Below are 25511 nucleotides of genomic sequence, written 5' to 3' on the forward strand. Positions count from 1 at the left end.
CAAATCCACACCCTACTATCCAAAAGGGAACGGGCAGGCGGAAGCCACAAACAAGACACTGATAAGGATTCTGAGCAAGATGATGGATGAGTTTGGGGGGACTTGGTCCGAACAGTTGATAGTAGCCCTATGGGCGTATCGCACTTCGAAGAGAAAGCCAACTCAAGCAACTCCTTACTCCCTTGTGTATGGGTCCGAGGCAGTGTTACCTATAGAGTTGGAAACGCCATCTGCTCGAATGGCTCTCGCCTCGGGGATGGTATTGGAGCCTCGAACCACCAGATTGGAAGCATTAGAGGAAAAGCATGACAGAGCTGCAAAAGTCATGGAAAGGTATCATGAGTCCATCGCCCGAGCCTATAACCAGACTGTGATACCAAGGAAGTTTGAAGAAGGTGATCTAGTATGGAAGATTGTAAACCCAATCATGCGAGGACAGCCTTTGCCCAAGTTTTCTCCAAAATGGGAAGGGCCCTACAAGGTGGTTCAGGCGAGCTCAAGCGGGTACTACAAACTTGTAAGGGTTGAAGACGGCTTCCGAACTGGCCCGCTCAATGCAAAGTTTATCAAGCATTACTACCCATAGTTGGACTCATCTATGATGAAATTCATTTTCACTTTCTTACTTTGTCTAAAAGTTGTATTTCCCTTACGTTATGAAGAAGCTGGTTTTCTCTATGGTGCATGTTTTATCCCATCACTTACAGTGAATCTATTATACTTTTGTCAAGAAAGTTGAAGAACTAATGAGAATATTTCAGCTTTTATAAACATGTGCATATGATTGTTCTTTCCATTGTATCATTCGAAATAAATATTTTATCAAGTAGAATGAGAAAACAATGCGAAAATATCCAAACAACAAAAATTTTGTCATTTCATTGCATTGTCCTAGATAAAACATTTTTATCGAAAGGGGCAAGAAAGTAATGATAAAAAAAAAAAACTCAATCTTTCCTAAAGACACCCTCGAAGAAGCTGCCCGTCATATCTACATCTGGAGGACAAACAGCAGAGTGTGCCTCTAAAGTCTCCAAGGCCAGAGCATAACCCGACTCAAGTTCACGAAGAGTTGCCTTTATCTCATCTATAGAGGTGCGATAAGAGGCAAGCACAGACATAAGTTCCAGCTGATGACTGGCGTTCGAAGCTATATCCAGGCGCTTCCGAAGCCATGATAAGTCCACTTGGTGACGCTCCATGTCAGAGATCCCCTGATACGCCGTCTCGACTACTTTCCCATTAAGGTCACACAACCGTTGCCTGTCCAAGCTATATAAGATAGTGGCAAAAGACTCGAGAAGAGCAGTCTGAATGAGTGGACACTGGCAAGCAAATGAAGCAAAGGTCTCCGGGTAACTTGAATGCACAAGCTGTAGAACTAAAGCAAACTCAGGAGCTACCCAATAATGGAGAAATGATACTTTGCCAGAAGCTGAAGGAGGAATTGGGGTCGGAAAGCTGCTAGTCTCAGGAATCTCCCCAATGTCTATCGGGTTAGATGAACCACCCGGAGGGGTAACTCCCGGCAGAGGTCCCGAGCCTGAGAATGCCGAACGATAAGGGGAAAGACCAAAAGCATCACTATCAATGTGGAAATCACTAAGATTCAGATCCAAAATATTCGAAGGCACTGGCGATGAAGAACCTCTGGCAGTCGTCTCAAAGGCAGGTGTTCCCCCTTGAGAAGGAGAACCGTGAGGAGTTACAAAGAGAGTCGGAGAAGAGCCCGAGGCAGGTGAAGGCAGGACCCCGGTAGCAGCTAACACTGGAGCAGAGTCCGAGGCAGGTGAAGGCAGGACCCCGGTAGCAGCTAACACTGGAGCAGAGTCCGAGGCAGGTGAAGGCAGGACCCCAGTAGCAACTAACACTGGAGCAGAGTCTGAGGTAGGTGAAGGCAAGACCCCGTTAGCAGCTAACACTGAAGAAAAGATAAGAAGGCCTTATTAGAGGTAGGGAACAGGAAAGTCATTTAAGTAAAGATTTCTCACAGATATAAGTAAATGACAAACTTCAGAAAGAAAGATTACCAGAGGGAGAATCAATATGCAAAGCAGGGGCAACTGAAGGACTCCTAGCATCAACAAAGTCACTTGGTCGTGTAGAGACCACCTGATCGATCTCAATGTCTGACGAAGCTTGAACAGTAGCAGTCATCCCTGAAGAAGGAAGGAGGGCCGGAGGATGAGAATCACCATAAGTGCCAGAGCGAGTCTCAGAGATTTCTAGCACATCCACCTCCACACCATTCCCAGAGGCGCACCTCGTCTCTACATTGCTTCTAGAAGCATGGCCTACGGTATCAATTTCTGTGGCATCAGTCCCTCCAGTAATCTCAACATCAGAACGGTGAGCCCCAATAACCTCGTCACCAAGATAGCGCTCCTCCTCAGCTACAGTAGGGCAGTGACGACGCATGCGTGGAATAAGGTCACAAAAATGGTCGGAGGACTCAGCCTCATCATCGTCATCATCTATAACTGCTATACGAGAGGTGCGCATCTTCACAAGTCTTGCAGACAAAGGGAGGGTGTCGTCCAAGTCTGAGTCCGGCCTAGGGGAGGCAGCACGGCCAGGAGCCACGGTACTGAGAACGTCAACAACCGCAGGATCCTACACAACATGGGCAAATAAAAGTTTTCATTTTAGAAGGTATAGTCGCAAAAAAAAGGAAAGTAGCTTCAAATCAAAAATTTCGGGTACCTCATGAAGCCTTTTGGAAAGGCGAGGAGTGGAAGGACTGGCATCAGAAGTCCTCTTGTGAGCCATCTTCTTAAGGCGGGTCGTCCGAGGACCAGAGGCCTTATTCAAAGGGACTGGCTCCGGAGAAGTAATCGCCAAGCTAGAAGCAGATGCCCGAGCAGAAGGGTCAGTTGGAGCAGATGAGGTGAAGAAACTCTCGTACATGTGGTCAGATTTTCGGCTCTCGGGTAGCCGAAGAGAAGAATCCTTCTTATAAATCGGCGGAGGCAAACATACGGTCGGTCTGCTCTGGACAAATGCAATAAACGCATCGATATTCTTCTGCCAATACCGCCTGAAAGAGGAGGTGAAACCCCCTACTCGACTCAAGCCCGGCATCGTCAAAGAGCCGGATATGGGAAGCACGGTGTGTACAAGCCCGCGACTGAAGCGCCCGTAGCTCGCTGAAAATGATAATAAAGGAGGTGCTGGCCCCGGGACACATTGATCAAACCCGAATTGATATGCTACGCGGTCAGGCCTATAAACGGCACTATCAACGCCTTCCTCATGCCATACCGGTAATGAACTCGGACGGATCATAATCAGCATATCAACAAAGGGTGCAGGGATGTTCTTCGGCAAAGGAAAGGACGCCGAGCGGGAGGAACCATGATAGATAAGCGGTGTGGCCACACCCACAGGTGGGCATACATACGGCCGTGCCACAAAGCGTCGGGGATCATCCACCAGAGTATTCAAGGATAAGGTGGAAATAGTACGTGACCAACGTGTAATCAACGGCTGGCAAGACTTCGCTTTCTCAAATGTCCGAGACCCATCAGTATCGAGCATGGGGATGCCATCTTTATCCACTATCTCCCGAAGAACCTCTGCCTCGAATACAGTCGGAGCAGGGGCAAATTTTGGGAACCTCTCGAAGAAGAAACAAAGCAGGAACTGGCTGTGAATGAAGGAGACAGGCTCATATCGACCCACGGAGCGAACCATATCTCGATGTAGCAGATCCAGCCGATAATAGAGATTCCCAAGAAATAGGGGAGCCAAAGGGATCCGATCTCCTCTGAAGAGCCTGACTGCCAAGGGGAAGACGAAAGGATTGAGGGAATCCGGAGGTGTGCTCGGAAGAATGAAGAATGAAAGGAAGCAAGCCAGAAATCCCAAGAAATAGAGCCTGGAGCCATACATCGGACCGGCCTCATACTCCCGAGAGTCAGGGTCAGCATCTCTGGCCAAGGGCTGAAGATCCTTGAAGAAGTGGCGGATCCATGCAGTATAGGAGGCACGGTCTGTCCTTACTCGACTAGTCCTCCTCGCTGAACCATCGAAAACGGAACTCCACCGACCACAAGTTTGAAGATTTAGTTTCAGAGATTGGATCAAAGAATCATCTTCAGGGGGTGTTTGCTCAGGGTCGAAGGCATCAGGGCCAGTCACTTCCAGACGCAGCAACATGAACACATCCTCGAGGGTGGGCCCTGTCTCGTGCTGGCCAAGTATAAAGGTGTGTGTCTCAGTGCTCCACCGAAGAGCCATGGCTTCCAGGCTAGCATTGTTGCGACGGATGGATAGAGATCTAGATATTTTCACCGGGATCAATAGCCGGGCCTCTTGAAGCCGCTGACAGAAGCTTTTGTCCGAGAGGACATCATCGACCCACTCCTGCCAACCAAAAGGGGGGTTTGAGAAGGCCTTGAACTGAGGATAACAGTATGGAAAGTCCCCCCGCTCAATCCGAAAGCGTAGCACCGAGGAAGGAGAAATGAGGGCTTCATGTCCAGAGTCAGTGTCCTCAGTGAGACATAATGGAGCCCCCTTCGGAGATAGAAGAGAAGTGGTGGAGGTAGCCGCCCGCCAGAAGGGGTCTTTCCGACCAAAATAAGGAGATTTCCTCCACTCAGATGCCGGAGGTACATCCCTCTCTTTCATGAGAGCCGGTTCTGATGACCCCGGAGCTACGGGTTTCTTTTGAGAAGACATATGGCTGAAATAAACAGGTATAAATAGTAAGAAGTTGACCGTATTAAAATTCAGAATATTGGAATTAAAGCAACACATTCGAATGAAATTTCGGCATCAACTATTCGTTTCTCTGAAAGTCCATATTCATAAGCCCAGGATTTTCTCTCTCCATGTCAAAAATGGAGCTCAAATACTAGTCAACAAGTTATATTCGGCCTTTCCTCGGTGATAAAGTTCAACAAATTATGTTCAAGCCAAGCACCTCAATAAGGTTTCAAGTGCTAGTGCATGTTTCCATATGGCCAAAATCACGGTGTTTGAGCTAAAAAAAAATATCATTGGGATTGCCACAAAAATTGAGTCCATATTCAGATTCAGTTTTTTTATTTATTTATTTTATTTTTATTTTCATCAGATTGCTTGAGCCCTCTACATTGCCACAAAAATATATTTATATATATTTAAATATATTTACATTCGGAAGAGGGGGCCGAATTTCATACTTACAAATTTGGGCAGTTAGAGAGGTGAAGTCTGAAGCCGATACTGGAAATTTAAGCTGAAATCAGAGAGGCTTTACAGACTGTAATCAACAAGACTGGGCTAGGCTTGGCAGGACCACACACGTTGCGTTGAGAGGGCGAACGTGTGTGGTGTGCGTTGGAACCGTCGAAGTCAACAGTGATCGGAACTGGAACCAGTGAGTATGCAAAAACCGAGATTCAAACTCCGAAAAAATAGCGCCGGGCTGTGAGACTAACGAGCTGGATGGTGTTAGGCAAAAAACCACATATCGCGTTGAGTGGGCGACGTGTGGTTCGCGTTGAACAGCCGAAGACGAAGGCAAAGCATCGGGCATCCACTATTTATCTTCCGAGCATCTACAAGATCGACAAGACAATAATTAATTATTCAACATCAAACCTGTATGTATGTCAAAATTATTGTCAAAATTATCGGCACAGGTTCAAGGTTCAATAGCATGGATTCAAGACAACAAAGCCAGATTTCTTCAATAAAATTAGCCTCTGGGATTTTGTTTCAGAGTATCAAATATTAGCCATTAATTAAGATGGCCATTTTCCATGGAATTCTGTTGCTCACAGTCCTATTATTCGTACCGATGGCTGCAGCAGCTACAGTTGGGCTCGGAGGAGGAGCAGAAGAACAAGATCTTGAGTGCTTACCAACAAGGTGCAGAGAGCATCACGGCCCTGAAATCCGATTCCCTTTCAGGCTCATAGGGAAACAGCCCGAGCACTGTGGCTTCAAAACTTCAACTTATCTGCCTCTCCCTTCCTAGAATATCACGGCTGGTACTACGACCTTAGCTTCGTCAATTGTTCCCGGACACAGGATCTAATTTTCGATGGTGTGATTCGGATTGCTTGCCTTAGTGACCAGAGTCACCAAGTTTATGCCATTCAATCTCAGATGAAGCCGGCTTTATCTTGCACAAAGATGTATAGCATCACACAGCGCAGGCCGTAAATCAAGACAGGGCAGAGATGGCGCAAGCCGCATGCACGAGCAGTGGACGAGCGAGGCCGGAACCAGCAGTGATGTCGCAGCGGAGTTGGTGACCACACACGACGCGTTGAAAGGGCGACGTGTGTGGTTGGCACTGGAGCAAGCAGCGGCGTCGGCGTCGGTGCTGGTCAGTTGAAGAAGACAATGGCAGTAGAACCACGGAAGAGTCTGGTGTGGGCTTGACAACGTTGTCACGACACCGATGATAGCCGAGGGTGTAGCCGCCAATGGTGTGCAAAATAACGATGAACAGACGAAGCAGGAGCTTGGTCGAAGTTGGCGCAAGTTGATGGCTGGGTTGCGACGCCAGGACAAGTCAGTGACGGATCTGTGGTGTCTGTAACAGTCAGAGCTGGGTCTTCAATGACGACGGCGGCGGCGACGGGACTGGAAGTTGCAATGGAGGTCTGTGCAAATGGCAACAGTGTTGGTTTGTTGAAGAAGAAGAACACGGCGGTGACCTCTGGCAGTGCAGAAACGAAGCTTTCTTGAGGATGAAGTTGGGTCTCTCGATATAGAGAGAGAGGGAGAGAGAAGGCTGAAATGGGTGTGGCGGCTGTGCAAAATTTGTAAGGATTAGGGTTTTGGCACTTTCCTTAAATAAAAAAAAAAAAAAAGAGCATTATCCGTGTGTGCCAAACAACAAAGGCACGTGTGAGCCAAAAAAAAAAAAAAAAAAAAAAAAGTACAAAAAAATTAAATTTTTGCTTGTCAATTTTTTCTGTAAATTGAAGTGCGTCATCAACTTTATCCATAGGCTCTGTCGTGACAAAATGTTTTTTTTTTTGGGGAACGTGATGCGAAACAGGGCCGAAGAAATGACAGTATGCATGTCTGAGAAATTTAAAATTTCTCATACACGCAAGGGGCAAATGTAAGAGAGGGGCTAATTTGAGCCCACTAAATTATTTAGGCCCAATAGCCCAAGATTAGTGGGCCCGAATTTATTGCAAGTCCAAGAATCGGTGGGCCCAGATTTATCGCCATCAAACGGGCTAAATGGCTCTAAGCCTCGAAAGGGTTCGGATCCACGAACCTAGATACTTACTCGGGCCCGGACTCGAAAGGGTATTAAGCAAGCCTAGAGATCCGAGGCACTCGGACTCGAAAGGGTTCGGATCCACGAACCTAGAGGTCCGAAATACTTGGCTTCGAACGGATTCAAACGCAATCTAGAAGTCGCTCCGTTAATGAGTCCCAGAACACTTGCGGGCTCGGAGCTTTCCGGGATCTACGCACCAGAACCATGGGCGTAATGGAGTTCGAACAAAGGACCCGATCCCGAGGACGGTGAGTGGAGATAAATTCACTCTTCGGTTAAACTAGCCTATACCCGGGTCGAGGTGGCACGACCCCGGGGGGTCCATGAGACTCGGCAATATTTTGCGGCAGGACGTCCTCTGGGACTACCCCTGACCCTTTGGGATGATTGGGGATCATTGGTTAGGTGTGGCTAAGAAGAAGGGTTCGCCGAGGGAGTGATCTCCTCTTCGGGGTTTTCTCATCCTCGGAGAAGTCACCTCCTCGGACAAGGTGGTTAGAGAGAATATCTCCCATGTGCCTTGCACATGGGCTCCATCCTACATCATGAGGTGCCTATAAATAGCACCCACCCATAGCTTTACAAGGGATGGATTTTGGAGATTTTTAACTCTTGGGAAAGAACTAATTTCCCTTCTCCATTATCAACCTTAAGAGTGAAAGTGGGAGATCCATGGCCTTGCCATTATTCTATTCTCTAGCCATTTTGCCTTCTTCTTCACCCAATCTCTTATCTCCATCATCTCCTTTGTTGTCGTGTTCCTAAGTTGAGATTATTGAAGAATCTAAGCCTCTCATCATATTCTAGAGAATTCGAAGTTGTTCTTCAAGGATCTTTGAAGATCTTCGAATTTTCCAACTCCTTTCTTGAACCCATTCCTACAATAGTTCATGTGCATGAGGTTTGGTTGCAAGAACTCCAAACCTTGAATTCAGTTTTTTTTTTTCTTTCTTTTGGATACTACTTTCATTGATGGCGACACAACAGGAAAAAAATTACAATTGTGCTTGGAAAAGCAAGGGTTCAATCCCTATTTTAACAATGGGTTCACCTTGCCTCAAGTTGAGATTAAGACTGGATCTGTCCAGTTCGGCTCATGAGATCTATTTTTTGGGCCCGTTTTGATAATCTGTACCGTTTAATGTGTAGAACTTGTCGAGTACTACATGCCTGTAAAAAATCACGTTGATCGGATATAAATAGCTATATGATCAAATCAGTTTTGTATAAAAAATAGACGGTGAAACAATTAACGGTTGATAAAAAACTGTTTTGTTCACATAACTATCGATATCCGATCAACGTGATTTTTTACAGGTATATAGTACTCGACAAGTTCTACGTATTGAACGATTCGGATTACCAAAACGAGACCCGTGATGAACCCTACAGACCCAACAACACGATCCAATCCAATCTTAGACTGGATCAAAACCACTACCTTTAAGAATAATATTAAAAATACCATCGTTCATTAACAGAAATGAAGCAACATTAATTGTGGTGATATCAGAAATATCAAGTCACATGTATCACAAATCATGTGACATAGGGAAAGAAAAAAAAAAATTAAATCAATTGTGCGAAAAAAAAAAGAAAAAAAAGAAGAGATTTATAGCAACCAATCTAGTCATATGATGAACTGCGTTGTCAATGACATGCATTGCAAACTGACTGATACGCAAACAATTTTATTCCTACTTGGGTTTTTTATTTTGGGCAAATTATATATACCTATCTCAAAGTTTAGTTAAATTGTAGATACTCTCTTGAGGTTTTGAAAATTACAAATACTCTCTGAGATTTATATTTTCATAATAAATTGCTCAAATATAACAAAATATAACAAGTTATATTTTCATAACAAATTGCTCCCTGAGGTTTATATTTTCATAACAAATTGCCCTCTAATTTGTTATGCAAATATAACTTTCAGGGACATCTGTAATTTCTCAAATTTCAAGAAGTATCTATAATTTTACTAAATCTCTCAGGGGTATATGTAATTTGCCATTTTATTTTTATTTTGGCTCAAATAGTTATTCCCCCCTACCAACCCAATTTGACAAGAAAAGTGATTTACAAAGAATTTGTATATATAAAGGGCATATAGAATGATGTGATAGTGACAATAAAGCATCGAATTCGTATTTTATGTATTTCTATATTGATTGGTCGTTACACATACTAAATACAAACACTAAATTTTATCAAATTATTTTAGAATAATGGCAAGTTTAGGTATCGATCTACAAGGATAATTGTGAAATTAAACTAATTTAATTGCTAAATTTCTAAATTAATTTTGATTAAAAAGATTGATGGATATTATGACTTAATAAGAATTAAATGAAATTGAATAATTAAATTGGCAATTAAAATTAGGGTTTGAGATATTAATTTTTAAGAAAAATCATAGGGCAAATAATTCACTACTAACCATATAAATGAGATTTAACATCGGCCATTAATTGTAATCCAGTTTGAAATACCCAATATTTCACAACTATAAGTTTGAAATATTGATCAAGAGGGTTGTTACATTCAACGTACATGCATGAATCATCCCGAGTAGCATGAAGCGTTTGCTCTAAACTATGGTAGCAACACAACCCAACATTCGTAACATGAGATTTAACATCGGCCATTAATTGTAATCTGGTTTGAAATACCCAATATTTCACAACTACAAGTTTGAAATATTGATCAAGAGGGTTGTTGCATTCAACGTACAGGCATGAATCATCCCAAGTAGCATGAAGCGTTTGCTCTAAACTATGATAGCAACACAACCCATCTTTCGTAACATGACTCATCTCGTACTTTAAATACAAATATAGAGAAAATTAATGTATGAAAAGTATTAAACAATCACAGAAAGTAAAATACTTGAAGATATGAAAATAACAATTGTTATAACTTCTGAAACGTCCATACATTTGTTCAAACCGTTTCACAATCAAAGCTTAAGAAAAATCCCTTTACATGGCTAGGGTTTCATCAAAACCCTAAAAAAGAAGAGCCTAGCCACTCATGGAGAAGTGGGAAGAGGTGGAAGAGATGGAAGAGAAAGAAGCCCCCATAAAAGTTCTCCTTAAAGCTTGAGGAAAAATCACCTTTTCAAAACCCTAACCTTCATTTTCTTAGAATAATTTTTCGAACCCTCTTTCAGTCTCCTCTTTTTCCTTTTATTCCCAGCAAAAGAGCCTTAAAATTTCACGCACGCAATCCTAGGTGGGCCACTCAAGCGATGGTGGGCTGTAGGTGCGGTAAAGCTTGGCTGCACATGTGGTGAGGTGGCTGGCTCGGATTTTTCGCTTATCACCCAGAGAATTTGCTTTCGCGCGCCTTTTTGATTGAATTTGCGTATTTTCTGCCAAATCTGTACAAGTGCATAAAACACATCATATCTACCAAATAAGCAAAATTAAAAGACTATAAATGTAACTTAAACGACCTCAATATGCTACCTTTCGACCTGCATCATATATATTTATATATATATATATATATATTTTGGCAATGTTTTCCCAGGAGGGGTTTATTAGCATTTCTCTATAATTATTATTATTATTATTAGAGATAATTACAAACAAAAAAAAAATCCAATGTTTGACCATTGCAACAAAAGAAATTTTTAATTTTTAATTTTATCAATTTAAATTCTAAAATTTTGATTTATTTTCAATATAAATCATAAGTCTATTTCTGTTACGTAAAACTAATAAAAAAAAATTAGTTATTAAATTCAACGAAAATAGATATTTTAAACAATTTATGTACATCTACATTGAGTTTAAAGACTAAAATATATTTTTTCACATTGGTTTTACTTAACAAAAAAAGATTTATAATTTAGATTGAAAACAAATCAAAATATTAGAGTTTAAATTAATAAAATTCAAAATTCAAAATTTATTTTGTTGCAAAGATTAAACTTTAAGATTTTTTTTTTTTATAATTACACATTATTATTATTATCAATAATATTAAGAACATATAAATTGTTCACAGAATGGGACGCAGGCCTCAGAGGTGGGACACAGACCTCCAAAATGTGTCCCATTTTGTAAATGGAATATGTGTACATAGACTTATTCTATTATTATTTCTAAGGATAAATTAAGTAATTAATTGATTTGTAGTAAATTGTATGATATACAGTTGTAAAGTGGTTTTTGTGTTTTGTTGTTTAATAATGGTTGAATATTCCAACGATCGCGGTGTCCGTGCCGCGTTTATTATGCTTTTAGAATGGCCGGCATCACATCCCAGCAACCAGACCAGGTGGCTTGGGTGAATTTTTAATTTTAAACTTAATTATTTTGACAATACAATTGCATACGTTATTCTAACGATGACCGTTTTGATCTTTATACTCTTATAATTTATCCTATCTTATCAATGTTTTCTCAATTTTTTTTTATTAAAATCGGATAATTTTGCCATAACTTTTTGTACGTTTGAAACATTTTCAACCAAAAAAGTTTTTTTTAATAAATATTTTTTGATATTTAGTTATCACCTTCAAACTAATGTGTTAATGGTTGTGTTAGTGACAGTGACGGTGAGATGACATTAATAATTTTAAAAATATTTTTTTAATTTCTTAAGTGCAAATTATTTTTAGCTCAAAAAAATTTATTTTTTATTGATCGAATTTTTTTTTTTTATCACACCAAACATTACAAAATATGAAGAAAAAAACATCATATAATATTTTATACTGGAACAAAATATAACATAATCACTTTAGTTAGTTTACGTTTTGAGTATTTTATTTTTTGTTTTTTTATTTTGCTCTTGACTTCAATCTCACCGGAATAGAAGTGGAAACAGATATAATCATCATGAAAAATTCCATTCTTAGCAATTCGAACCATTGTCATCAACTTAGTAACCTAACTCATGATTGTAGATACCTTCCGGATCAGCTCAGAACCTGGACTACTAACTATACCTATCGCGAGAAAATAAATGCCCAAATTTGCTTGCCAATAAAGGATTTAATCACGAGAGCCTACTTGTTTTCTCTTCTATTCCTAACTGTATTTCTTTTCAAGTATTTAAAGATGCTAGGGTACTTTTTATCTTAGAAATGTAACCACCTAATTTTGTATTTATCTAATTTCGATCTTTATTACAAAAAATAAAATAAAATAAAATAAAAAATTAACTATTTGTCCTAAGTCATAATTTCTTGTATAAAAGCCATAGGCACTAACCATCGGAGACATCTTTATGAAAAAAATGATAATAACAAAGGAAACCTTTAAATTTATAATTTTCTACCATCACATGCAAAAGTTTTGTTTTGATATTAGATGCGAATTGGTAAGGAATAAATGAGAGCATATTCAACACCACACCTTTTGGCCTTGGTGAGGTCACGCTTCTTAAAACATGGTGTGTCGAATAAGTGTATTTTGTGATTTTGATCTTTCTTATTTTATTTAATAAGATTGTATTACATTATTAAGATTTAAAGCTAACAATCTATTAATAAAAGAACCTATGTCATTATAAATTATTAAATTTATTTAATCATTTTTAACTTAAAATAAAGATTTTTTAATTTGAAATTTTCACAATCATTCATCTTGAAATAGAGATCAAAATTTAACATAATAAATTCTAATTATATATATAATTATTTTGAATTTAAGAGCAATGTTAAGAATACAACTACCAAACACAGAATGAGACGTATATATCTCGTATTAGGTGAGGTCCATATGGTGTGAAACTTATATATAAGATCCATCCTCTCATAATATATGTGTCTCATTTTATATTTGACATTTATGTAAATTTATAATAAATTTGAGTGATATTACATACCTCAATTAGATATATTTATTGTTATAGACCATGGAAATTTATATCTTGATTCTCGTAATCTGGGTCTACAAAGTGGATAGTGCATTTAATTAAAACTTTCCATCTTGGCAAGATTGCTATAATATCTTAAACTAATGAGAAAATTAAAAGAGTATAGTTTTCCTCAACATTTTTTTCTCATTCTTTTATTTATTTTTTCATATACAAAAAAGTTTGGCAAGGCAAGTGGATTGAATAGCCTAACGAAGCCCCCCAAAACAAAAAAATAAAAAAATTTGAAGAATCATGATATCATATGTCTTTCATACGTACAATAAATATTCATCACTAATTATTTTAGCCCAATGTTGCACAAAAAAATAGCCTAAAGAATCAAGATATGAATTCTATATGATAGTAATATTACGTGACTATGTCTATCCAGGGTGAATATTTTTATTATTTATTTTTTTTGGTCAATAAATTTGAGATTAATTACAAAGTTTAGAATAAGTACATGAAATTGGACAATTATAATCCAAGATATATTCATAACCCAACAATTACAATAATCACTAAGCCGTTAATCACCACAAATAACATATAAAAATAATTAAATTTTGTTTTCGGTAAAGATTGATTATTTAACTTGGATAATATATAGTGTACAAAAATAATCAACTGAACTTGCTCAATTGGTTGACAATAAAATTCAAAAAGAGCAAAGATAACACTTTCTTTTTTTCGTTTCTAGGGTCAAATTTGAGTCAGATATTATATTGCATTTGCATGAATTTATTTGGGATGATTCGTTTGAAAATATTTTTCTAGTGATAAATGAAATGTCATTTTTGTAATGAATAAATCACCTACCATTTTGGTCGGCAATATGATTCAACTCCAAATCATGGATTTGGATAGCTTTGAAACAATTGGAATGCTTGAATAGATTATGTCTAGATTATAATTATTCTACGAAACATAATAAATATAGAAGGGGGGTTTATTAGAAAATCTTTTTTTTTTAAGTTTTGTATTTAAGTTAGTTTATAACATATTATTGTATTCTAATGAATCTTATTATGTGGATATTTGATCCACCAAATCTTAATTATCATATTTAAAGTATTTTATAGATAATTTTACCCTTACAAATCTTTTTCTAACGGTTAGCAACTTGGTGATATGAACATTTACATTGATGGTATGAATATTCACATCACAAAACATTCACACTGTCAATATAAATATTATTATTATAAGTATTTTGATAATTATGTCACCCTTAAGACTTATTGTAATATAATAAAATAATTTGAATTAAGTGAAACATAAGTAAGTGAAGAAATATTTATGAGTAAGTGCCCATATTCAAATCACAAAAATATAAAATAAAATAAAATACTCTTTTTGTGTGATTCATATCTTTTTGATATTTTTTGTAATTTAATTTTACACACATGTTGTCGTTGTATTGGTATAACCTATATAGTTAATAAGTGTTTTACGCTCCGTTTAATAATTGACTATTTTAATTTTTTATAAAAAGATATGTAATAAAATAGAAAAAAATAATGTAATAATTTATAATGATTTTTTGACTTTTAACTAAGACCAAAGTCTAATGGACAAACTCTCATGGCACTAATATGTGAATTATAATCCGCCACATGAATAAGAACCCAATGAGCTTTTAGGGTGCAAGATTGACCATGCCAAGTTAAATGTCTTTGAGTTGTTTGTTGGATAGCATCTCCAATGCACTAGGCATATAATACTTGTTAGTTAAAATGCCTAGTATGATTCACTTTTTTCAATTCCAATGCACTAGGCATATGATTAGGCATTTTGGCTCAACTCATATTCACTAGCTACATGTAGCTAGCCTTCAATGCTAGGCAAAATGTATTCAATCATTAGGATCATTTCCCTCCATCTTTGTTGTTGACATGGCATTCTATAAAATTAATAGTATTTGGATAAATAGCTAAAATAAAGAGCATGGTTGGAGTAAAAACATAAAACAGTTGATAGGCAAAATAAAATATATACTTTATAGTAATATTTAGATAGGTAAAATGCCTACTACCGTTGGAGATGCTGTGTATGAATTAGTAAAGGAGATTGAATTCACAGGAGAGAGTGCATTGTTGGTATCATACAAACAATCATCTCCTTATTAAGATAAGAAAATATATTTACTATGTACTGAGTTTGTCGTTAAAGTTTAATAATTATCTCAAGAAAGCATGTTGAATCCATCCATGAAATATGTAAACTCTCTCTACGATTTCCAACATTTATCTATTGTATGTGACTTATTTTTTACATTCTTAGGGATTGATATGTTTATGCTAAGTAAAATTTTTCAACAATTGTTATGAATGTCAACGCTTGTTTGAGAGTCACATGGCTTGACACTTTTATAGTATCGACCACCTCTATGTTTGTGGGAGCAAGCTCCAACACACACATGCCAAAATCAATATCTATTTCTTGCATGTAGCTTGCTTTTTAGGTTTTTAGGGATTGATATGTTTACGCTAAGCAAAATTTTTCAACAATCGTCATGAATATTGACGCTCGTTGAGAGCCACGTGACTTGACACTTTTATAGTGTCGATCACCTCTATGTTTGTAAGACCAAGCTCCAATACATATAATGTCAAAATCAACATTATTTATCTCTTGCAGGCAACTTGTTTTTTTAAGTTCCTTAAAATTGATCTTTTTATGCAAAGTAAAATCTTTCAATAATCTGTAACAAAAAAAATCTTTCAATAACCGTTATGAGTGTCAAAGCTCATTGGGAGCCACATGACTCGATACTTTTATAATACTGACTATCTCTGTGTTTGTAAGACAAAGCTCTAATGTACACGTGCCTTGTTTTCAGAATTTCATCTATCAAAATCAATATACGATCGTTTTTATCCAGATTAAACATCAATACTTTATTATTAATTTATCATATCTTCCATTTGTTTGAAGTTTGAGATTTCTTTTTTATTATACATTATGTCTCAATTCTTAACTTAAATTTTTTTATAATAGTCCCCATAATCTTTTAGACATTGGTTACAATAGGTAAAATTAGAGGTCACAAAAGAATAACATTAGAAATATCAAGAAATTTATCAATAATTTTTTCAAATATCTCGTATATATAGTCGCACATGGACATGGGTTCCACTTTAATATTGATAGATTTCTTGAGTCCTATCATTTTTCATCTCAAAAAAAATGAAAAAGGCAAAAAAACATTTTTTTTTTTTGAACAACGAAAAAAAAAAAAAAAGCAAAATAGATTTTATGTCATAGATTTTACTTGACAGAAAAAGCAAAATAGTAATGAAAAGTTAAGGACCTTATGGTCATTATGCTATATTGATTATTTGAATTTACAATTAAAAAAATAAATAAATAAGTGAGTAAGCACAGAGAAAGAGAGAAAATTAGAGAGAGAGAGAGAGAGAAACAAACAGAGAGAAGATTATCTCCACCTTCATCTTCTTCTTCTTCTTCTTCTGAAGAGACTGGTTTTTAGGTGTGTTTTCACATCTCTACAGTCTCTCTCTCTCTCTCTCTCTCTCTCTCTCAAACTCTCTTTCTGACTCTTCGGTCATGAGGCGAGGCAGGGCACCCAGGGCTGCGGCGGCGCCACCGTCCACGGCGGCCGGAGAAGCCAACGGATCTGGATCGAGAACGGAGATTAGGTTTCGAGGAGTGAGAAAGAGACCGTGGGGCCGATTCGCCGCAGAGATCAGAGACCCATGGAAGAAGACTAGGGTTTGGCTCGGTACCTTCGATTCCGCCGAGGACGCTGCTCGAGCCTACGATTCGGCCGCTCGAACGCTCCGCGGAGCCAAAGCTAAGACCAATTTCCCTCTCTCGCCGTTTCAACAAAACCCTAACAACGATCTGCTCATCGAGAACCGGTTGTACCCTAATCATCATCTCCAAAACCACCAGATTGTTCCTCAGAGGCCGACTTCGAGCAGTTTGAGTAGCACTGTGGAGTCTTTCAGTGGGCCCAAGCCGCCGCAGACGGCGGTTGCTCCGCCGTCTGTGTCCCGGCGGTACCCCCGGACGCCGCCGATCTTGCCGGACGATTGCCGTAGCGACTGCGATTCTTCGTCTTCGGTTGTCGATGATGGAGATGGAGACATCGCTTCGTCGTCGTTTCACAAGCCCTACTCTTTCGATCTCAATGTTCGATCTATACCCGACTATATCGATCTCAACGTTCGACCCTACTCTTTCGATCTCAACGTTCCTCCAGTGCTGGACACAGAGCTTCGTCTCTGACGACGTTGAATCGATCGGTCCGTTCAAACTTTTCTAATCAAATCAAACCAAATCAAAATCTTTAATCTTTTTGTTCTCTCTCTCTCTCTCAAAAAAAAAAAAAAAATCTGAGGAAAAAGAAAAAAAGAAAAAAAGAAAAGAAGATGATGATGAGGATAGATGAAAATATTAAGACAAGAGATGATCAAATCGTCTTCTATAAGTCTTGAGTCTGTTTAGTGATTCCATGTTGTTTGAAGATAATTTACCTTCACATCTTTTCTTTTTTTATCTTTGATTGTTAGATTATATTAGGGGATTGTGGATGATCTTTATCTGGGAGTTTCTTCAACTATATATGAGCTTTGAAGTCATATTCACATGTAGAAACAAAGGGATCATTTCTGATCTGTTATGGGTTTTCCTCATTTTGATCTATTATGCCTCAAACCCTTCATTTCCTGTATAAATTTTTTTTTATCTAATTCAATGTTAGTCAAAGAAACTTATAATCCTGGTTTTGTCTCTCATTCTGTTATTAATTTATTGCAACACATTCATCACTCTATACATAATTTTGATGTTATGATGATTTGGTGTGTGATATTTAGCTGGATTGAATTGAAGGTGCTAGAAGGGATTCTTAGAGGTTCTTTGCTTGTAATTGAATGGTGATTTAGAGCTTTACAAAATACTATTTACATCTCTATATTACTGTTGAATCATTTTGTGGAGGAACCTCTTAGGTTTTTTGTGGATAAAATCTTGTAGTCATGGTGTGGAAATTGGTGTGGGGTGTGGATTATATATGTTCTCGAGTTTGAAGGACATCTAGATTAGGTTTTCTTTAAGAACAATTGATGCACATGTTTGGTGGTAAAAATAGAAAAGAAAAGATAAGGGAACGATTTATGGCGCACGTAGTGATTCGTTTGTGTTATGCTGCATAGTTTCATGGAATCATAAATCCAGTTCTTTGTATAGAAGTTTCTTGTATTCTCATTTTATAGTTTTAGTAACTGATAGTTATAGTTAGACTTTGTCCATAATTAGACTGTTTAATAAGAAAAGGGAATGATTCTTGTATGTGTTTACAAAGGATATGGCCTTTGTTTCTTTTTTGGAGTGATTCTTCTGTGTGTTTTTTGTGTAATCCTACAAGTCTCATGGCATCATTATATCTTTTCTTTGTGTAGAAGTTTGTTGTATATATTTTTGGTAACTGATAGTTATGGTTAGAGTTTGTCCATAATTAGACTGTTATTATGTTTCGTACGGGTATATTTTTCATGCACTGATCGGATGCCAACAAAATGATTAGCTAATTAACTGTCTGACTGCATACCCTAATCTGCTTTTAGGTCCGGATGTTGAACTTATTCTCCCGTGTTTTGGGGATGTTAAATTGTGCATTTTGTCTATATATGTCTTCAGTTTTCCTTATTTGGCATATGCTTGTCTTCAGTTTTCCTTATTTGGCATATGCTTGTCGGCATTTAGGTTTTAGGATCAGCATCAATTACTCAATCACTGTGGTAATTAATTCTTGAAGCGTTAGAAAGAATGTTGCATGCATGCTAGTAATTTCATTTGAATGTGGCTGTACATGCTAGGCAAATCATGATACTCTGGGACTTGTTTCACGATCTTTTTTATTAGGTGGTTGTTTCTTGAAATAATTTTGTACTATGCAGAAAACTATGGAAAACAAATTCATTTTGACATCAATCCTACAAACACCATGTGCGCTAGATTTTTTTTTTTTTTGTTTGTGTTTTTATAGTCATCTCTTTTGCTTCGCTGCAACATGTTTAAAGCAGAGTTTCATTACTTTGATAAGCTTATTATGAGTTTCCATGCATGGAGAGAGGGAGGGGCGGGTGGTGTACCTAATTGAGATGCCTATGTTTAAAGGGTATAGGTTTTCCGTATGTTTTTGCTTAGAAGAACATAGTCTGTCCATGTTTAGGTTCCTTAGTTCACATGTAAATCCAAACCCCTGCTGTAATGTTCAATTTTTGTGTTACTACCTCTCTAGTTTGTAGTACTCTGATTCTATTGCTTCATGTTTTTATCCTAGTTTTTGTATGTATTGGAGTGGGTGGTGTACCTAATTTGATGAGATGCCAATATTTTATTGGGAAGTGGTTCTCCATATGTAAATGGTTAGAAGAACATAGTCTGTCCATGGTTAGGTTCCTTAGCTGACATGTAGAACCAAATCAGCTGTTGACTGCCTAACAAATTCCGATTTGAGTGACCCTCCCTCTCTGGTCTGTGGCACTTTAGTTCTATGGTTTCATGTTTTTATGCTAGTTTGTGTATTGAATTTGCTGCTGCACATTGTTTGCCATCTTTATATTGGATGCTAGGAACATGGATTGTTTGCTATCTTTATATTGGATGCTAGAAACATGGATGGGATGGCCTGGACAGCAATATCAGCTTTTTCCATGGGATCTTTTCTGAACAAGTCTAGGAAGGTAGAATCGATTAGAGAACCGGACACAATGGATATGAATGGTCAAGATTTTTAAGAACTAAGTCTAACAATTTTTTGTAAAATGTTATTCATTTATGTGTATTCTGTATTTAGTTTATGTGTTTGTAGCAAAATGTATTACTTCCATATTCCTCCTGTCTCTCTTTACAACACCAGAAAGTTGAGTCATGTGTTAAGAGAGGTGGCTGAGTGGCTGGTTTGGGACTGGGAGGAAGAAGGGAGGATCTGGACAAGGCCTCTTGAAGCCTGAATTTATGTGGCTTTTTGCTAGCTTGTCGGGTTATGATATATATATAAATAAATAATTTGTGCAAAAAATTCATTTAAAATGATGTGGCCTAAGTGTTAATTAGTTTCAAGTAAAAAAATGTGTTCACTCATTCCGGATGAAAAAATTCATTAAAGTGACTTATAATTTTTAAAATATATTTTCTATTTGCAAATTATTTTTCAAAAAAATAAAACAGACCAGTCCTCTCCTACATGCTCCCACAGCTTATAGATGCACTGTCAAAAATAACAAATAATAAACAGACAAGTAAGAGCTTAAAAATAAAATGATTAATGTATCAAAATATTTTGACTAAAATGTACAAATTGTATGGTAAAAACTGAGTTGATTATATCGATTGTTTTTTAATTATTTTTTTTTTTTAAATTTTTTAACAAGAGAACACCTCTAGCTGACCAGTCTGGTGCTCCGCAAAATTTCCCTTTAAATACTGGTGTTGCCATAAAATAACAAAATATGAATTTTTTAAAGTGGAGGATGTTTTTTAAGGTTCTTGATATTAAGAGTTTATAACATGAAGAATATTTAATATTTTTATAATGTTTAAGATCTCTCAACATCGATCTAAAGAATTTTTTTGAACTTTTCAAATAATTTTTTTTATTTTTTGAATAAGTCATAAAATAAAACAAAAGAATATACTAGATTTCAAGGGAGCATGCCTCAGGGGCTAACAATTATACAGAACTATAAGCAAATATACAAAAACAAAGAACAAAATCTTGTTTAAGAGCCATATATATAGAAAAAAACCACACTATCAATATGATAATTCAAGCTCCATGGCCCAAAGCAGCAACATGTATTCACCAAAATTCTGCATTAATCCAACAGTAGCATCTATATAGGCTGTAGCATCAGCTGTTCCATCCAACAGTAGCATCCAAAATTCTGCAAAAGGACAGACCATATGGGCAGAAGCAGCATACAACATTTGCTTGGCCTGAACTCTACAAAACCACCTAACACAACCATAGAAACATAGCAGCAATTACAGGGACATTAGCCACAGCCCAGCAAAACCCATGATAGAGCTAAAAAAAAAAAAAAAAAACAGCAATCTGCAGCCATCAGGCCACCATCTGCAGCCCAGACACGACCACAAAGTTACAGCAACATTGCAGCAATAGCAGCCAGCAAGAGGCAGCCACCAAGTCAACGACATTGCTCCAGTAGCAACCTAGCTTCAACTAGCAAAACAGCAAACGCCAGCTGTGGAGAAAGAATTAAAGGCAGCCCATAAAACAAGTTCTAAAAAATGAATCAAACAACGCAAGGTGGTAATTTTCAAAGAAATTCTCTCCAAATCAAATAAATTCCCAAAGAAATTCACCTCATTACGTGCAGAAAATTACTTTGAGTTCAAACCAGAGAAAATTGAAGGTTACGTTTGATAGAGCTTTGTAACTATGATTTGAGAGTATGAGTTGTATTTTGAGTTTGTGAGTTTTAGAATTATGATTTGAGTGTGAACAATTTGTTTGGTGAAAGAGTTTTAAATTGAGTGGAAAATTTTTGATGTGACATTTGAAACAAAAACTTACAACTCATAACAAAACATACAACTCAAAATTCCATTAAAGCACATAAAAAATTTTTAAAAATTCAGAAAATATTTTTTTCGAATATATGAAAATTAACATATCAATTGCAAAAAATAAAAATAAAAAAAATTGCACTATTCCGGTCAACCGGCCGGACGACCGGTTAGCCAAATTTTAATTTTTTTTTTTGAAAATCGTGCTCTCAAACAGAGTTTTTTGCAGAGTTGTGGAAAATTAATTCCACAACTCTATCGAAACATCATATTCAAATGTGGGAGTAACAAACTCGTTTGAAAATGGTTCCAAACGGAGCCGAAATTTCTCTGAATTCAAACCAAAGAAATTTCAACACTGTCAGCACAAAATTTCTCTGATTTGTAGGAAACATTGTATTCAACACTGTCAGTACAAACAGTATATGCATGCATATATATATGATACATACACACACACACACACACACATATATATATGTATGTGTGTGTGTGTACACAAACAATACTATTAACTACATTGCTCTCTCTCTATATATATCATATATACACATATATATGCATTTTCTATACAACAATGGCTTCGGAGACCAAGGAAGATGGTTTGAAGAAAGTATTACCACACAAACATAACCCAAACAAAGCCAGACCTTGTGATTGCTTCACCGTTGCTGCCATGACCTCCTTTTCCTCCTCCTCTTCATCCTCTCTCGCTCTGCCGGCATTGGTCCAATCAGACTCGTTTCCAACCTCATCGACACCGAGCATTCGTTTCACTGCTCTCAATTCGCCGTGATTCCGTTCTTCCGTCCTCATTCGCTAGAGTCAGCTACAAGCCTTCGACAAAGAGAAATCGGAGTAACTCGTCGATTTGGTCTGTGTTCACGACGCACAAGAACAAGACAGAAGATGAAGAAGCAAAGATGAAGGAAATCGAAACAGAGAATGATTACGCACAGCGCATGATGATGATGAGATCAAGATCAATGAGTTGATTTGAGAGAATCAAATTTCTCTGTGATATATGGGTGTGAGGTTGAGGGATTTTAGACATTACAAAAAAATATTATAGACCTCTTCCATTACTAAAATTGGGTGAGGGACCATAGATTAATTTTCTCTTTAAAGTATATTCAACATACATACAAATATCAAGTTGACTAAATATTAGTAATATTATCATCAAAATATAAAAATGTGTGATTTTAAGTATAAAATTGGATACAAAAGTGATTTGATAAAGTTATAGTATCGATATTTGATTAATTAATTTTTTTTTTTAAGTAGTTCCATTAGCAAATTGGTGACACCCAATTCACAAAAAATAAAAAATAAATAAAAAATCATAGTATTTGGCTTAATTCAAAAAAACCAATAAGCAATTTGACACAAGTTAAAAAAATTTAGAGTTTTGCCCTTATAACAAAATAAATTTTGAGATTTTAATTTTGTCAATTCAAATTATAATATTTTGATTTGTTTTCAATCTCAGGGCTTGACTGCAAATTGGCTATTTAGTAATTTTTTGATTTTTTATAGACAAAATTGTAAAAAAATAGAGAAAGTAAAATGATAATTTGTAGTGACTTTTGACTTCTTAGCTCAAATAGTCTATTGACAAAATGAGGTCTAAACTATATGCCTATTTTTGTTAAATAAAATTGATAAAAAATAGTATCATAACCATTAAAATCAATGTAAATATACATAAAATATCAAAAATATATTTATTTGTTGAATTTAATGACTAAAATAATATTTTTTTCATCGATTTTATTTAATAAAAATAGATAAATAGTTTAGATTGAAAATAAATCAAAATATTATGATTTGAATTGATAAGAAAAATATATTTTGTTTTAAGAGTCAAACCTAGGGATGACCATTTAAATCCGATCCGTAGGGACCTGCCCATACCTGTCCCGACACTAATGCGTGACGGGGGTGGATTAGGTTTTGGTCGGCCGCAACGAAGGTGGGCGGGTATCGCTTTCCCCATTCCAAACTCAATATGATATAATTAATAATATATATATATATATATATATAAAATAATTAGATATAAGAAAATAATATTAAAAGTTTATGATTTTGTTTAAATATAAATAAGTAATAATCTTAAAAGTCTCACTGTTTATATATATAAAAATAAAAAAATTATTTAATGTGTTAAGAATTTAAACGGTTCTTAATTATTTTTACTATTTGAAATGTGGTCAGATATTCGCGGGTATCGAGTAACCATGGGGACAGGAGTGGGGTTAAAAAATTTCACCCGTAACAAGAATGGGGGTGGAGTTTTTCGCCGGGAGTGGGGATAGGAAATGGCAAACCCTCCGTGACCATCCCTAATCAAACCCTGATTTTTATTATTTTTCAAAAATTAAATATCTCATTAATTTTTTAAAATCAAATTATAGAATAGCAACTTTTTTAACTTCTTTAAAAAAAAAAAAAATCCAAATCACCATTAATTTTGACGTAAGTGTCATTATCCCGTAGTAAGACGCCGTCGTTTCAATATAAATCTATGTAGGGTCCATTGGCGTCCCTGTTGTGCTCAAAGCACAGCAGTGATTGTAGTACCTGCGTTTGAGGTGTATTATGATCTAAATGGTTTATATTGTAGGATTTGTTGAGTACTTCATGCTTACCAAAAATCATATTATTATGATATAAATAATTATATGATCAAATCACATATTGTTTATGTTATTTCTCAAAAGAAAACCTTATTATTTATTTTTTTGGTTATCGATCATATAGTTGTTGATATCCGATTAATATGATTTTTGGTAAGTATGAAGTACTCAACAAATCCTACAAAATAACGATTTGGATCATAAAAATAAGATTATAATACACTTCAAACGAAGGCACTACAGTCACTACTGTGTTTTGAGCACAGCGATGACCTCTTTTCCAACGTGGACGTCCCTCTCTGTAACAACCCTCATACTGTTTACCGATTAATGACTGATTGATTACCGATAACCATCGATTACCGTTAAACTGAACTGATCATGACTGATAATTGAACTGATTAAAAGTACTGAACTGACTGACCGAAATTGAAACCGAATTAAACGAATGCATCTGTTTGAATTGCATTTTATCTGTTGACTGTTTGTTTGATCTGTTCGTGTTTAATGTTTAAATTGTTAATTGAAGGCCTTATCGGCGACCGAATTAGAAACCGATTGGTGTTTTACGATCCTCATATTTAATGTGATTTTATAGTGTATTTATCCGGAAACTGATTAGGTATGATTAAATTAGATTAAAATAAGTTAATCAAAGAGTTAGACTTAATTACCATTCGACCACTTAGTGGCCACTACTTCACACATGTTGTTGAGCCGTGTATACACTCCAATCAAAACATTTCATCAGTTCACTTCTTGTGCTTAACCGACCAAGAGAGGGAGAGGGAGAGAAATTGAGTTCTACCTTGTGAATTGCTTGGAAACTTGGAGAATTGCTTGCTAATTGAAGTATAGATTGCATATTTGAGCTCCTAGTTTTCTAATTCAAGCCCTAGGTAAGGATTTCATCTTCTTATTCTTGTGTTTGAACTAATTCTTGCATGGTCCATGTTAAATTGTAGAGCTAAGTCTTGAATTGGTTCATTAATGGTGAATTGAAGCTCATTTCATGCATGCATGTTAGTATTGTTAGATTTTGAGTGAATTCATGGTAAATTGTTACATGCATGCCCATGTTTTAAGAGTAGTCCATGTTTTCATCATGTTTTGGAATCACTTGGCTCACTAGAGCATGTTTTGAAGCTTGAAAGTTATTTGAATTCATGCATGTTTGCATGTTCTTCATCTTC

At 36.5% G+C, this 25511-nt stretch overlaps 2 protein-coding genes and 1 long non-coding RNA gene across 4 annotated transcripts; 1 reads left to right on the top strand and 2 right to left on the bottom strand.

The window, feature by feature from the left end:
* Positions 1-427: 427 nt before the first annotated feature.
* Positions 428-4464, bottom strand: LOC145795536 (uncharacterized). The gene is made up of 3 exons (XM_082880224.1): positions 2704-4464; positions 2031-2613; positions 428-1921 (listed from the first exon to the last, which is right to left on the bottom strand). The coding sequence occupies exons 1-3, from the start codon at positions 4237-4239 to the stop codon at positions 948-950; spliced, it is 3093 nt and encodes a 1030-aa protein (XP_082736350.1). The 5' UTR covers positions 4240-4464; the 3' UTR covers positions 428-947.
* Positions 4465-4486: 22 nt separating this feature from the next.
* LOC145795537 (uncharacterized) lies at positions 4487-5961 on the bottom strand. 2 transcript variants are annotated; one of them, XR_014336614.1, is made up of 3 exons: positions 5853-5961; positions 5173-5546; positions 4487-4687 (listed from the first exon to the last, which is right to left on the bottom strand). It is a non-coding gene; the product is annotated as an uncharacterized LOC145795537 (long non-coding RNA). The 2 variants fall into 2 exon arrangements; XR_014336613.1 differs by lacking the exon at positions 4487-4687 and having other exon boundaries at positions 5100-5546.
* Positions 5962-16392: 10431 nt separating this feature from the next.
* Positions 16393-17859, top strand: LOC114257865 (ethylene-responsive transcription factor 3). The gene has a single exon (XM_028197684.2). The coding sequence runs from the start codon at positions 16682-16684 to the stop codon at positions 17363-17365; it is 684 nt and encodes a 227-aa protein (XP_028053485.2). The 5' UTR covers positions 16393-16681; the 3' UTR covers positions 17366-17859.
* The last annotated feature ends 7652 nt before the right edge of the window (positions 17860-25511 follow it).

Source organism: Camellia sinensis, chromosome 7, assembly GCF_055761805.1.
Source record: "Camellia sinensis isolate YWXY chromosome 7, ASM5576180v1, whole genome shotgun sequence".
Taxonomy (NCBI): domain Eukaryota; kingdom Viridiplantae; phylum Streptophyta; class Magnoliopsida; order Ericales; family Theaceae; genus Camellia; species Camellia sinensis.